Source organism: Nansenia antarctica, assembly GCF_963989245.1.
Source record: "Nansenia antarctica genome assembly, chromosome: 2".
In the NCBI taxonomy this organism is placed as follows: Eukaryota; Metazoa; Chordata; class Actinopteri; order Argentiniformes; family Microstomatidae; genus Nansenia; species Nansenia antarctica.
Window position 1 is genome coordinate 37,718,661 of NC_137675.1, and position 15,002 is coordinate 37,733,662.

At 46.3% G+C, this 15,002-nt stretch overlaps 1 protein-coding gene across 1 annotated transcript in view; it reads right to left on the bottom strand.

The window, feature by feature from the left end:
- spsb3a (splA/ryanodine receptor domain and SOCS box containing 3a) overlaps positions 1-10,420 on the bottom strand; it is a gene marked incomplete at its 3' end in the record, with an annotated part of 35,722 nt that extends 25,302 nt beyond the window's left edge. The window contains exons 1-4 of the mRNA XM_080523987.1: positions 10,289-10,420; positions 1,522-1,666; positions 573-768; positions 200-387 (exon numbers count right to left, since the gene is read on the bottom strand). Coding sequence (XP_080380113.1) covers positions 200-387; positions 573-768; positions 1,522-1,647 — 510 coding nt within the window. The 5' untranslated portion in view covers positions 1,648-1,666; positions 10,289-10,420. The remainder of the gene's footprint in view (positions 1-199; positions 388-572; positions 769-1,521; positions 1,667-10,288) is intronic.
- Between the last annotated feature and the right edge of the window lie 4,582 nt (positions 10,421-15,002).

The following is a 15,002-nucleotide window of genomic DNA, read 5'->3' on the forward strand; positions in this document are numbered from 1 at the left end:
TAAAACTAATAATCCTACATCAACCCAACTATTGAAGAGATAAATTATCTTGTAAACCCATTATCCAATGAATCCCAATATCGTTCATGAAATAAAACTTCGGGTAATCTTTATTCAACAAGGTGTCAGTAGAATCAATGTGTGGGATAATGCACACACACGCACTGATTAAAGGATGACTTATAGAGAAGATCCTCACCATGTCTGTCCCATACACGGGAGATGTCATCTTGATCTCCCAGAAGTGCTGCCCATCAGCCAGCTCCTTGGACCCGCGCACAGCCGCCGTGCCGCAGCTGTACTCTGTGTGGAAGTTCACTTTGCGGTTGTCGCAGCTCAACAAGGTGGCTGTGGAGCGGCTGCGGTCATCCCACACCCAATCAAAGTCTGCAGCGTCAGAAGCCGGAGGTCAACAGATCCCATCACACACAACCCGTCTTTTTATTTGATTTTGAATCATTCATCTGACGGCACTTAAGAGGAGCTGCATCACCATCGTCCAATTGAAATCTATAACAATTAGCATTATTATATTGTTGTATAATGTATATATTCATATTATTATTCCTCACCCTGGTCGTCCTCTCCACAGTGGCAGTCTTTGTCGCGGTGGAACCCTCGGAGGCGTGGGTTGAAGCTGGGCTCAGCCTGGAGGTCACAGCTGCAGTAGGACTCTCCGGTGACAGGAACGGCACTGGGGACCGGTGGCACCGCCGCCGCCGCCGCCGCCGCCGCCGGGAACTCTGGCTCCGAGTCAGAGTCACTGTACTGGACACACACACACCAGGCACCAACGTCCAACGTGAAATCATTGAATAGGAATAACAGTGAAGTCTCCACCTTTTTTGGAGCATGAAGATGTGGATGCAGTGGTTTGTAACCACTGCTGTGTGATTTCCCTGTTTAAAAGGCTTCTTCTGTTTAAAAGGCTTCTTCTGTTTAAAAGGCTTCTTCTGTTTAAAAGGCTTCTTCTGTTTAAAAGACTTCTTCTGTTTAAAAGGCTTCTTCTGTTTAAAAGACTTCTTCTGTTTAAAAGGCTTCTTCTGTTTAAAAGACTTCTTCTGTTTAAAAGGCTTCTTCTGTTTAAAAGGCTTCTTCTGTTTAAAAGGCTTCTTCTGTTTAAAAGGCTTCTTCTGTTTAAAAGACTTCTTCTGTTTAAAAGGCTTCTTCTGTTTAAAAGGCTTCTTCTGTTTAAAAGGCTTCTTCTGTTTAAAAGACTTCTTCTGTTTAAAAGGCTTCTTCTGTTTAAAAGGCTTCTTCTGTTTAAAAGGCTTCTTCTGTTTAAAAGGCTTCTTCTGTGCAATCATGCAGCAACGTTAGATGATGACCGTCAAATACCAACCTTACATCAACGATGAAAAAATAATATCACATAACAACTAATAAACTGTTAATTCTAACCTACAGGTTTTCACTGTTGCACAACATAACATGCCCGTGATGTCCAAGGCCATTTACAACCAGTGAATAGGGGGCAGTATGTGTGTGAATATGAACACTAAAAGCAAAAACACTCCTCACCTGTAAGCGTTCATAGTCCCAGCCCTCGCTCTCAGACGCCATCGCCAGCGCCCGAGTGTCAGCATCCCATTGTATCCCGCTCCACACGTAGCGCCACACCCGACTGTTCCTGCTCCGCCTTGACATGGCAGCACCAGCTGTAGGCCTGTGGGTCACAATCACAATCACTTTCATTACATCTTACTGTACAAGTACACAAGAGTAAAATAATAATAATAACTAACGTAAGTAAGTCAAACAGTAATAAAGTGATGGATTTTACAGCGGCTTCAATAGTGCAAAAAAAACTGTGCAGAGTACGATGATATGAAATGCAATATTGTAGGAGTGACGGCAATAACAGGACGATGTAGTCGGTTTGCCGGTAGAAAAACAATCATGTGCTTTATTCTCACTCTCTGCATGCGTACTGACAACAACAAACATTCATTCAACTCTGTCCCACTTATATCCCGTCATATCACCCGCTAAGCAGTCTGGGTGATTGAGTCAACACCAACATATAAGAATGCTTTATACAAGGCTGGAACGCCGTGAATAAGGAATACTTTGCTCGCTAGCGAGCGGTCACTACACACGTCCCCCCAGAATTCACAAGAACCGGCCCCAAAAAACGGTCAGGGACTCTGATAACTCGCCCAAAGCGACTCTGGCGCCCTTGAGCAGGCACAGGAGACCGAGGCAGGGGAAAAACCACAGGCGAACGTTTGGCCGGCCTCTGAAGGCAGGGCAGGGGGTCTGCAGGAGCTAGGGTCGGGGCTGTTTTAACAGGGGGGCGACCGCGGCGGGGCGGGAGGGCCACCTCGACGGGACGGTCCATGTCCAGATGAGCTGGCTTAAGGCGATCCACCAAGATGCATTCCTTACTACCCCCCATGTCGATAATAAAGAATTTGTCGCCTGTCTCCACGACCCGGTAGGGACCATCATAGGGCGGTTGCAGGGGGGCTCGATGGGCGTCTTGGCGGATGAAGACATACCCCGATGCCTTCAGATCAGGCGGGACACGTACTTTAGGAACGCCGTGGCATGAGGTAGGGATCGTCCGGAACGACTTGGCCTTGTCCAGCAGAGCACTTCGCTGTTCTGGTGCTGACCAGGGGACCGTAGCACAAGGGAGGAAATCCCCCGGAACCCGGAGGGGTTGGCCGTACACCAGCTCAGCAGAGGATGAAAGAAGGTCCTCTTTAGGTGCAGTACAGAGTCCCAGCATCACCCAAGGAAGCCTGTCGACCCAGCCGCTGCCCCGGAGATCGGCTTTAAGAGCAGCCTTCATGGACCGGTGAAAACGTTCACACAGGCCATTAGCCTGTGGGTGATAAGCCGTAGTGCGGTGGAGGGAGACACCCAGCTGCTGAGTAATGGAAGTCCATAAGCCAGAAGTGAACTGGGCCCCCCGATCAGAGGACAGGTCTGAGGGGACCCCAAACCGGGCGACCCAGGTGCCGAAGAATGCCCGGGCCACCTCAACTGTGGTAGTCTCCGTCAGTGGGACGGCCTCTGGCCAACGGGTGGTTCTGTCCACCATCGTCAGAAGGTGAGTGTACCCCCTGGAGGCGGGAAGGGGACCCACCAGATCAATGTTGACGTGGTCGAAGCGTCTTTCAGGGACCGTGAACCGCTCCAGCGGGGCCTTAACATGACGATGGACCTTTGCCCGTTGGCATGGCACGCAGGTCCTGACCCACCCACGAATGTCAACCTTCATCCTGGGCCAGACGAATTTCGCTGCAATCAGGCGCTGCGAAGGTTTCCTGCCTGGGTGTGAGAGGCTATGTATGGCCTCGAAAACTTGCCGTCTCCAAGCATGTGGAACCACTGGGCGCGGCTGCTCCATGGACACGTCACAAAGCAGCGTCGTGCCGTCGTCGCTGAAGGGGATGTCCGCCAACTGGAGGCCAGAAACTTTAGTCCTGTATTCCTGGATGTCTGGGTCCGAAGCCTGATCCGCAGCCATACGGGCGTAGTCGATGCCGAGATGGACAGCCCCGATAGTGGCACGAGAGAGGCAGTCAGCTACGGGGTTGTCCTTTCCCGCCACAAGCCGAATGTCTGTAGTGAACTCTGAGATATAAGCCAGATGACGCTGCTGCCTGGCAGACCACGGCTCCGACACCTTAGCCATGGCAAAAATCAACGGTTTGTGGTCCACAAAAACCGTGAATGGACGAGCCTCCAGCAGGAACCTCACTGGAGCGGAGTTGTCGGCTGAAAAATGCCAGGGGTTGCCAAACCCCCTTGACCAGCTGTTCGTAAACGGCTCCGACGGCATAATCTGAGGCATCAGTTGTCAAGGCCACGGAAGCCTCAGGCACGGGGTGAGTCAGCATGGTCGCGCTCGCGAGGGCTTCCTTGGTGTCTGAGAACGCCTTTGACATTTCGTCGGACCATGCGATGATGTGCTTAGGGGTCTTGCATTTACCACCACCACCACCACCAACAGCAGCAGCAGCTCCTCCAAACTCTACAAAACCGCAAAGGACCACAAGGACAAGCCTACTGTGATACTGTGATACTTAGAGTGTGTGCGGCTGCATGCTGGGGACACAGAGAGAGGGCGAGAGAGAGAGAGAGAGAAGTCGAGAGAGAAAAAGAGAGAGAGAAAGGAAAGCGGAGATAGAGAGAGAGAGAGAGAGAGAGAGAGAGAAAGGGAAGCGGAAAGAGAGAGAGCGAGAGAGAGATAGAGGAGCGAGCTGGGGACACAGAGAGAGGGCGAGAGAGGGCGAGAGAGGGGGAAAGAGAGAGAGAGAAAGAGAGAGAGAGAAGTCGAGAGAGGGCGAGAGAGGGGGAAAGAGAGAGAAAGAGAAAGAGAGAGAAAGGGAAGTGGAGAGAGAGAGAGAGCGAGAGAGATAGAGGAGCGAGCTGGATGTGGGGGAGGGCTTATATCTCTGAGAGCCCCATGCAGGGGGCGCATTAGGTGGGCAGCCTGAGGGATGAATCGATGGTAGAAATTCACCATCCCCAGGAACTCCTGTAAAGCTCTAATGCTGGTAGGGCGTGGGAGCTGCAGCACAGCGTCCACCTTTGATGGCAGCGGGACCGCCCCAGCAGTAGTGATGTGGTGGCCGAGGAAATCCATGGCAGGCAGTCCAAACCGGCACTTTGCTGGGTTGATGATTAATCCATGTTCCCGGAGGCGACTGAAGAGGAGACGGAGGTGGGATAGGTGCTCTGCCTTGGACGTGCTGGCTATCAAGATATCGTCTAGGTGGACAAACACAAAAGGCAGGTTGCCCAGCATGGCGTCCATCAATCTCTGAAAGGTCTGGGCGGCATTCTTGAGGCCAAACGGCATCCTCAAAAACTCAAACAGTCCGAATGGTGTTATAACCGCTGTCTTAGGGACGTCCTGAGGGCTAACTGGCACCTGGTGGTATCCCCGTACCAAATCCACTTTAGAAAAAATAGACGCGCCCGCTAGATGGGCTGAAAAGTCTTGAATGTGTGGAACGGGGTAACGGTCAGGTGTGGTGACATCATTTAGGCGCCGGTAGTCGCCGCACGGACGCCAGCCTCCGTTGGACTTGGGAACGAGATGGAGAGGCGAGGCCCAGGGACTGTCAGAACGGCGAATGATGCCAAGTGTCTCCATGGCTGCAAACTCCTCTTTCGCGATGGTGAGCTTGTGTGGGTCGAGGCGACGGGCCCTGGCATGCACTGGTGGGCCTTCCGTGGAGATGTAATGCATGACGCCGTGTTTGGTGGCAGCGGCCGAGAAGGTAGGTGTTGTGATGTCTGAGAACTCCAATAGAAGAGGGGAGAACTCATCAGCCGGCGAGACAGCACTGGACAGCTTCATTGTGGCTGCGTCACTGCGCTCACATGACAAGGAGCCGAACGTCTCAGCATTGACGAGTCGGCGGTTCCCCACGTCCACCAGGAGGCTGTTAGCGCAGAGAAAGTCAGCGCCTAAGAGGGGAGTAGACACTTTGGCCAACACAAAACTCCAGGTAAAACGCTGGTCAGCAAAACACAAACCTACAGTGCGCCTGCCGAAGGTAGCGATTGCACTGCCATTGGCAGCCTCAAGGGAGGGCCCTCGTTTCGCTGTTTTAATGTCTATTGCCGATACAGGCAGCACGCTCACCTGGGCCCCCGTGTCACATAGAAACCGGCGGCCAGAGAGGGAGTCAGTGACGTACAGCAAGCCTGCAGAATGGCCGGCACCCACAGCTGCTAATGAGTGGCGGCCTGTGCGTTTCCCGACACACTGAAGTTGCATGGTGGTAGGCACTTCTTAGCTTTGTTCCCGAATTTTGCATGGTAAAAGCACAACCCCGCCGGCCTCACCCGGCGGGCCACAGCAGTAGCGGAGATGGACAGTGGTTGGAACCCATACTCATCCATGGTGGCTGTAAAACACCTCTTCCCAGCTGAGAAAAATATATCCGCTTCCTTGGCTAGCTGACGAAAGTCTGTTTTGATTGAATTAGCCATAGAAAAACGAACCTGGTCTGGCAACTGTTGCAAAAAAAGCTCTTTAAAAAGAAAACACGGCTGATGGTCGCCCAGCAGAGCTAGCATGTGGTCCATCAGTTCAGAGGGTTTTGTGTCACCGAGCCCAGGGAGAGAGAGGAGCTGGCGTGCAGCCGTGCACGTTCAGATTCAGACAGACAAAAAGTATCTATGAGGTGTGCCTTCAAGGTAACATATTTGTGCTGTGCGGGTGGGTTTTCAATAAGACTCACCACTCTCGCTGCCGTTGAATTGGTAAGAGCTGCTACCACGTAGTAGTATTTGGTATTATCCACGGTAACATCTCTGAGGGCGAATTGAGCTTCAGCTTGTGCAAACCATGCTATGGCATTTTGTTCCCAAAACTCGGGCAGCTTGAGTGAAACTGCGTTTGTTGTCATGTTCAATGATCTCCGAAAACGTTCGAGAGAAATTCAGGGTCACCAATGTAGGAGTGACGGCAATAACAGGACGATGTAGTCGGTTTGCCGGTAGAAAAACAATCATGTGCTTTATTCTCACTCTCTGCATGCGTACTGACAACAACAAACATTCATTCAACTCTGTCCCACTTATATCCCGTCATATCACCCGCTAAGCAGCCTGGGTGATTGAGTCAACACCAACATATAAGAATGCTTTATACAAGGCTGGAACGCCGTGAATTAGGAATACTTTGCTCGCTAGCGAGCGGTCACTACAATATAATACAATACAGTACGGTAGTAAATGAGTCCAATAGTAGTAAGTAATCCAGCAGAGTGAGGTAGTTATAATACTGTAATGGTATTATGGGTTGGTTAGTGGGTGGCAGGCATTGATATTCAAGTAATGTAATTATCACCATGTGCAGAAAATAATTGTTGAGATTAGTCTGATTTTGTGCAAGAATGGATAAATAGAAAGAATCAAATAAGGCTTTAATAATACTGTATACAACTATTACAAGGCAAATACTTAATAGAAAATGTTTACATTCTACCCTCAATGGCAAACGATAGATAGAGAGAAAGAGAGAGAGAGATGACCTCAGGTCAGTCTTACAACACTACTGAATAGGGATGCACCGAACATTCGGCCACCGAATGTATTCGGCCGAATATCGCAAAATAAAGCACATTCGGTATTCGGCCGAATGTGTGAAAACACCGAATGTTTACCACCGAATAGTGGCCGTGTTTTGATGACGCAATACAATTAAATATAACTCTCAACAGGCGCGCGGCGCGAGGCGACGCGCTTTCAAAACAGGCTGCGTTCGTAAATTCACTCAGGAAGTCCGATCAGCACTCGTGGAATGCCTCTCGTCCAATCAAAGGACTCGGTTTCTCTATGACGTCGGGCCCAGTGTGCGCTCCAGCGCTCTCAGAGCGACTTTACGAACGCAACCTTACACTCATCTAGCTAGTTAGCTTAGCAGTCGTAGCGGAAGAAGCAGAGTTGTTGCCTTGTTGAAAACATATTCAGACTCCCAGCTGTTCTACACGAGTTTATGACATGCAGCTGTATCATGCGGTGGTTTCTATGCAAACCAGAGACTATAAAAACAAAAGATATTCATTCTGAAATAACATGAACTATTATCCTTACACTCAGGTGGACTCAATTCAACTTGTTGAATGACTTGTTGAAGACATTTAGCATTTGACCTAATTTTAAGAGTGACAAAGGGTCTGAATACTTATGTACATGAGGTATTTCTGTTACAGTATTTACATTTTAATACATTTGCAAACATTAAAAAACGTTTTTACTTAGATTATATTACTGTGTGTGGATTGATGGCAAATCTATTCAAAAATGTGAAAAAAGTGAAGGGGTCTAAATACTTTCTGAAGCCTATGTAGAGACAAATCATGAATATCATTAACTTGAACCCTGGAAAGCAGTAGAGATTAAATCCCACGATAATTAGTTATAATAAGTTATATATAAAAGTTCTTTTTTTTCAATCTCAATTTCTTTCTTTGAGAAGCATGAATAAAAAGCAAAATGTATTTAGTTTATGCAATGATAAAATTAAAAACTGCCGATACACATTCGGTATTCGGTATTCGGCCAAGTGTTTCCTTAAATTCGGCTTCGGCCTCGGCCAAGAATTTTCATTTCGGTGCATCCCTACTACTGAAGCAAGCCCACTAATTCTGAACGCTATTGTCCTGCACGCCAGACATCAACCACACACTACTACACCCTGTGATGCCTACCAGCCAACATTAGTTTATGTCAACACAAAGTAAATGTAGATGAAAGATCTAACGTCAATTTCGAAACAGATCACTCTGTTTAGCTAACTAGTTTCAGATCACTCTGTTTAGCTAGCTAGTTTCCAATACAAGCAACTAAAAAAAGCAGAAGCTGCTGTACAAGATGTGGCCGAATAACATCACTCCCTTCAGCCAGAGTAACAACACTCCCTTCAGCCAGAGTAACAACACTCCCTTCAGCCAGAGTAACAACACTCCCTTCAGCCAGAGTAACAACACTCCCTTCAGCCAGAGTAACAACACTCCCTTCAGCCAGAGTAACAACACTCCCTTCAGCCAGAGTAACAACACTCCCTTCAGCCAGAGTAACAACACTCCCTTCAGCCAGAGTAACAACACTCCCTTCAGCCAGAGTAACAACACTCCCTTCAGCCAGAGTAACAACACTCCCTTCAGCCAGAGTAACAACACTCCCTTCAGCCAGAGTAACAACACTCCCTTCAGCCAGAGTAACAACACTCCCTTCAGCCAGAGTAACAACACTCCCTTCAGCCAGAGTAACATCACTCCCTTCAGCCAGAGTAACAACACTCCCTTCAGCCAGAGTCAATAACAACACTCCCTTCAGCCAGAGTAACAACACTCCCTTCAACCAGAGTAACAACACTCCCTTCAGCCAGAGTAACAACACTCCCTTCAGCCAGAGTAACAACACTCCCTTCAGCCAGAGTAACAACACTCCCTTCAGCCAGAGTCAGTATTGCTGCACTGGTTCAAATCGTCAGATCGTCAGGATAGCACCCTTCTCTATACCAGACCTATGATAAGATAACATCCTCTATACCAGACCTATGATAAGATAACATCCTCCTCTATACCAGACCTATGATAAGATAACATCCTCTATACCAGACCTATGATAAGATAACATCCTCTATACCAGACATATGATAAGATAACATCATCTATACCAGACATATGATAAGATAGCATCCTCTATACCAGACCTATGATAAGATAACATCCTCTATACCAGACCTATGATAAGATAACATCCTCTATACCAGACCTATGATAAGATAACATCCTCTATACCAGACATATGATAAGATAACATCCTCTATACCAGACCTATGATAAGATAACATCATCTATACCAGACATATGATAAGATAACATCCTCTATACCAGACCTATGATAAGATAACATCCTCTATACCAGACCTATGATAAGATAACATCATCTATACCAGACATATGATAAGATAACATCCTCTATACCAGACCTATGATAAGATAACATCCTCTATACCAGACCTATGATAAGATAACATCCTCTATACCAGACCTATGATAAGATAACATCCTCTATACCAGACCTATGATAAGATAACATCATCTATACCAGACCTATGATAAGATAACATCCTCTATACCAGACCTATGATAAGATAACATCCTCTATACCAGACATATGATAAGATAACATCCTCTATACCAGACATATGATAAGATAACATCCTCTATACCAGACCTATGATAAGATAACATCCTCTATACCAGACATATGATAAGATTACATCCTCTATACCAGACCTATGATAAGAGTCGCAGACATAAAATGACCCTGTCAAGACAGTTTGTAAAATAGCCTACTTCTTTCACTCTGGGTCGTAGGGCATCATTCACGCTTGTCAAATGTCTACTGCAAAGTAATCTAATAGCGACCTAAGGCATTAGAGTCGATGACAAACGGATTTGATTAGAAACGTAGTGTCTTAACGGGTTCATTTTTATTTCGATACATGACAACGTCATGCTATCCGGTCACATACTACTAGGCTAGCTGTTAGGCCTGTCTGCTCGCAACAACAAAGATAGTGCTACTAGCTAGCCTGGTTAAAGCCAGAAAAGGCAGCAAATTGGGGTGTGCCTTGGCCTTAGGACTAGCAGCATAGCTAAATGGTTTAATCATCACTGAATATAGCTAACTATTGACAACTGTAGCCTTTCCCGAAAGAAATGTTTTCTAGCTACGTAGTTAGCAAGCTAGCTAGTTATGTTCCAGTTCGAAGTAAGAAAGTGGATAGCAGCGTGTACTGTACCAGACAGTTTGACAGTCGTCCAAGCTGGTTCTACATGTCTTCAAAACAATTGCCACAGAAACGTGTAGGTCATAATGTGCAGCAAGTTTCGTAGCTATTTATTTTACAAACATGATGTTGCATGAACTGCTGAATATCTATCGACCGACTTCCAAGACAGACGTAAACAATGCCGTCATACCCCGCCCACCATCATTCATCAGAGCAGTTGCGCGTCATCTCCCTGTCATCTGAATGATCACGCCCCTTTTTGGGTGATAGAAGTGTAGAAGTTTGACTGGCGGTCAATGGGAATTTCTGGTCTTCGCTACTTTAATCCGATAAAATAAGAAAACCGTAGTGCTTTTTAGATATTAGGAGCCCAAATCCGATGGCCAGTTAGGCAAACTATTATATAGTGTCGTTGCCGATCAATGATCGACGTCGTTATATAGAGAAAATTAATGAAATAGGGGTTGATTCATCAGAGCAGTCATACGTCATCTCCCTGTCATCAGGGATTTGGAGTTCTTCATTTGATTTGCCGTGTAAATCCCCAGACTGCCTAGATCCGATGGCCAGTCAGGCAAACAATTATATAGTGTCGTTGCCGATCAATGATCGACGTCGTTATATGGAGAACATTTATGAAATAGGCAATGAATGTGTGTCCTTTCAGTCTGCCTCCATCCATGTGGATGAACCACCCGACCTAAAGGCCTGAGGTGTTGTAGGAGGTATGAATATGATTTAGGGGGTATTTAGTATAACAGGCTAATGGGTATATTGTGAGTTTACTTTGATTGTTTGTTTATTGCCTAGATCACCGTATTGAGAAGTCATAATGGTTATGGGTGGTGATATTGCAAGATTTTTTTTTTTTTTATGATTTATAGTTTTTATTATTTTCAATAAACAGACAATGAACAGACATACATCACAAGTAACAGTTGACGTTGGACAATAAATTAAAAAGACAAAAAATAGACACAACAAAACATAAAGGTGATGTACAGCAATGTAAATCTACAGCATTGTCTAACAATCATACTTATAGCAGTTTACTTTCACGTTTTACATTTGGGGTATTGCTATTTATAAATAAATAAAAGTAAATAAAAAATAAAAATGTTGCTATTTACATGAGCTGGAGTTGCCATTATTTCTCAATATATGAGTGATACTGCCCCCATTTCAAGCGGTAATCCTCCACCTTATCTAGCAGCCTATATGATAATTGTTCTAGGGCTGCCAGCTGCCCAAGAGAAATGTGCCACAGAGACGGTGCTGGTGCTGATGAGGCCTTCCACTCTTTAACCAATAGTTTCCGTCCTAGCATTAACGCAGTCTGGATCCAATTGGCGAGTGGTGGAGTCACCTCACTTAATGCTTTGGGGTCACCCAAAATAAAAAGACTGGGGGTGAACGGAATGTCAAGGCCAACAATTTTTTCCAGAAAACCATGTATGGCTAGCCAAAACTCCTGGGTTTTTGGACATCCCCAAAGCATATGCACTAGAGTACCATTCCTGTCACTACACCTCCAGCACTCCGAACTGTCGACCAGACCCACTCTATGTAGCCTGGATGGTGTCCAGTAGATTCTGTTAATAATCTTGAATTGGATCAGTCTCGTTCGGAGTTCCCTTGACATTTTTTTCCCATTCTTGAGAATTCTTCCCCATTCTGCCTCTGTAAATGATACATTTAAATCTGTTTCCCATGCTAGTTTAAGGGACCATATGTTTGGGTCTGAGGCCACTAGGATCCTCGAGTAGTAAGCAGAGGCTTCATGACCTAGTCCAAAATGTTTCCAAAACCATTCAAGTGTATCACCACTAGGTGGGGCAATTGTGGGTGATATGTTCAATAACGGAGACTGATACTCAGAGCTTCAAGTCGGAGCGTACTCCATTTATTCAACATCGTGTTAACCAACTAACATAAGTCATTCTAACACGTAACATAACACGGCACTGTAGTGAAGTCCAAACTGTCGTAAAACTACAGACGTAACAGTGGGGGAGCCAAATGTTTGCACCATTAAGTGTCTTAGCTGTAAATACTTCCAAAATTGATTGTATGGTAAATCAAATTCCCTTCTAAGAGCCTCAAAAGATTTTAGCGTTCCATCCTGATATAGGTCTCCTAGAACTTCGATACCTTTTTGAAACCAGGGCTTCCAAAAGAAGGGCGATTTATCTATACACAGCTTGGGGTTCAGCCAGATCCCAGCAGACTGGTGAAGATAGGGGTCAAATTTAAAGATGTAAGCAACTCTCTTCCAAACCCATTGTATATGGGACAAAACAGGGTGCGATCGATTCTCTTGGGCTAGTCTGGCCGTAATACAGCACCTGAGTGCCAGAGGGGTGCAGATGGCACTTTCAATATGGAACCACGGGGGGGCTCTCTCTGGAGGCAGAGTCCAGTGTGCCATGTGCCTGAGAGTGAAAGCATAATGGTAATATAACAGGTTAGGAACACCAAGACCTCCTCGGTCTACAGGCCTCTGCAGTTTCCGCAGGCTCATTCTAGGACGTTTGTTGTTCCATAAGAATGTATTACAAATTTGATCAAATTGTTTAAAATAGTGTAGTGGGATTCGGACTGGGTGAGCTTGTAACAGGTAGTTACATTTAGGAACACAGGTCATCTTTATTATATTTACTTTGCCCCACATGGAGAGAAATAGTGGAGACCACCGCTCTACATCTGCCCGCAGTTTATCCAATAGGGGAACAAAGTTTATTTTAACTAAATCAGCCAATAAGGGGGGGAATGTTAGGCCAAGATATCTAATGCCTTTCTTAGGCCAAGAAAAGGTGCCTGCTTGAAAGAGGGATTTGGGACAATATGGCGAAAGAAGAAGAGCCTCCGACTTTGTCCAGTTCACTTTATAACCTGAAATAGATGAAAACTTGTCAATGATTCTAAATAGGGAGGAAAGAGAGCGTTCTGGATCTGAGACAAATAAAAGAATGTCATCCGCATATAGCATCAGTTTATGACATCTATCACCGATTTGAATACCTGGAAATGTGGGTTCTCTCCGGATAGCCATTGCTAGCGGTTTGAGAGCAACAGCGAAGAGCAGGGGGGAGAGGGGGTCCCCCTGTCTCGTACCCCTACCCAGCTCAAAGGGAGATGACATAATGCCATTGGTAAGCACTGATGCCGTAGGGTTAGTATATATAAGACTAATCCACTCTATAAACTTCTTGCTGAAACCAAAGCCTTCCAGGGCGGAGAGCAAGTATTGCCACTCCACCCTGTCGAACGCCTTCTCAGCGTCCAACGAGATGGCGGCCATGGGAGAGGCATTGTCCCGAGTGGCCCACATAATATCAACAAATCTCCTAACATTGTCTGCGGAGGAACGGGAGCGTATAAAACCGACCTGGTCGGGGTGAATCAGAGAGTTTATCACCTTGTCAAGGCGGTTAGCCAGAATTTTTGATAATATCTTACTATCGCAGGAGGTTAAACTGATAGGTCTGAAATTCTTACAATCTAAAAGGTCCTTCCCTTCCTTCAAAATAAGGGTAATAATGGCCTCCGATAGAGTAGGAGGAAGTTTTTCCTTTTCCAGGGCTTCATTATAGGTGTTTAGTAGTAATGGAGCAAGTTCTTTGGAGTAGGCCTTGTAGAACTCGGCCGTGAAGCCATCTACACCTGGCGCTTTACTTGAAGGTAGGTGCTTAATAACGTCAACTATCTCCTCAATAGTAATATGCGAGTCAAGACTCTCGAGCTGGTCCTCAGATAACGACGGAAGATTGAGAGTTGATAAAAAAGAAGTGATGTCTGTTTTGTTCACCTTTGACTCAGAAGTGTATAGGTTTACATAGAAGTCTCGGAATGCACCATTTATTTCTTTGGGGTCATAAAGAAGATGCCCATCGCCCCCCCCTAATGGCTGGAATAGTGCTCCGTGCTTCTCTTTGTTTAATATATCTGGCGAGTAGTCTACCGGCCTTATCTCCCTCCTCAAAATATTTGTGTCTAGCCCGAAAGAGACAGAATTCAGCCTTTTTGGTCATAATTGAATTAAATTCAAATTTTAGTTTAGTCAACCTGGTAAGATTGACAGATGATGTATTTTTTTTAAACTCTGACTCTGCGACTTTGATCTGTTTCTCTAGTTCCTGTAGTTTAGCATAGTGTTCCTTCTTTTTAAACGAAGAATGTGTTGTGAATCCCTCTTCGGCTCCGCCCCCTCCTGCCTCGTTGGCGCTCGTTGAGCCTCATCAGGCTCAAGTGGAGACAGCTGGACCTTCCACAGCAGGCTATCAACTCAGGAAGAGGCAGCCCTATAAGAAGCCCCAGAAACCTTCCTCCGACGCTTGATTATTTTGACCCATATGGAACCTGCCTTCCCTGCCTAGACCCCTGCCTGCCTATCGACTACGTCTCCTGCCTATGCCCCAGCCTGCCTGCCGACTACTTCTCCTGCCTAACCCCCAGCCTGCCTGCCGACTAATCCCCCTGCCAAACCCCCCCCCCGTCTGCCTGCCGACATCCTCTCCTGCCTAACCCCCCCCCTGCCTGCCTGCTGACTATTCCCCCTCTCTGCTCTGGACTGGTTAGTACACGTACATATTTCAACACTTCACTCATCTACATATCTACACCACACTAGCTCTTGCACGCTAGACACTCACACTCAGACACATAGAGTACAGTCCCACTCACACCTCATTTACATTTTCTAGTTTTCCGGCATCCACACATT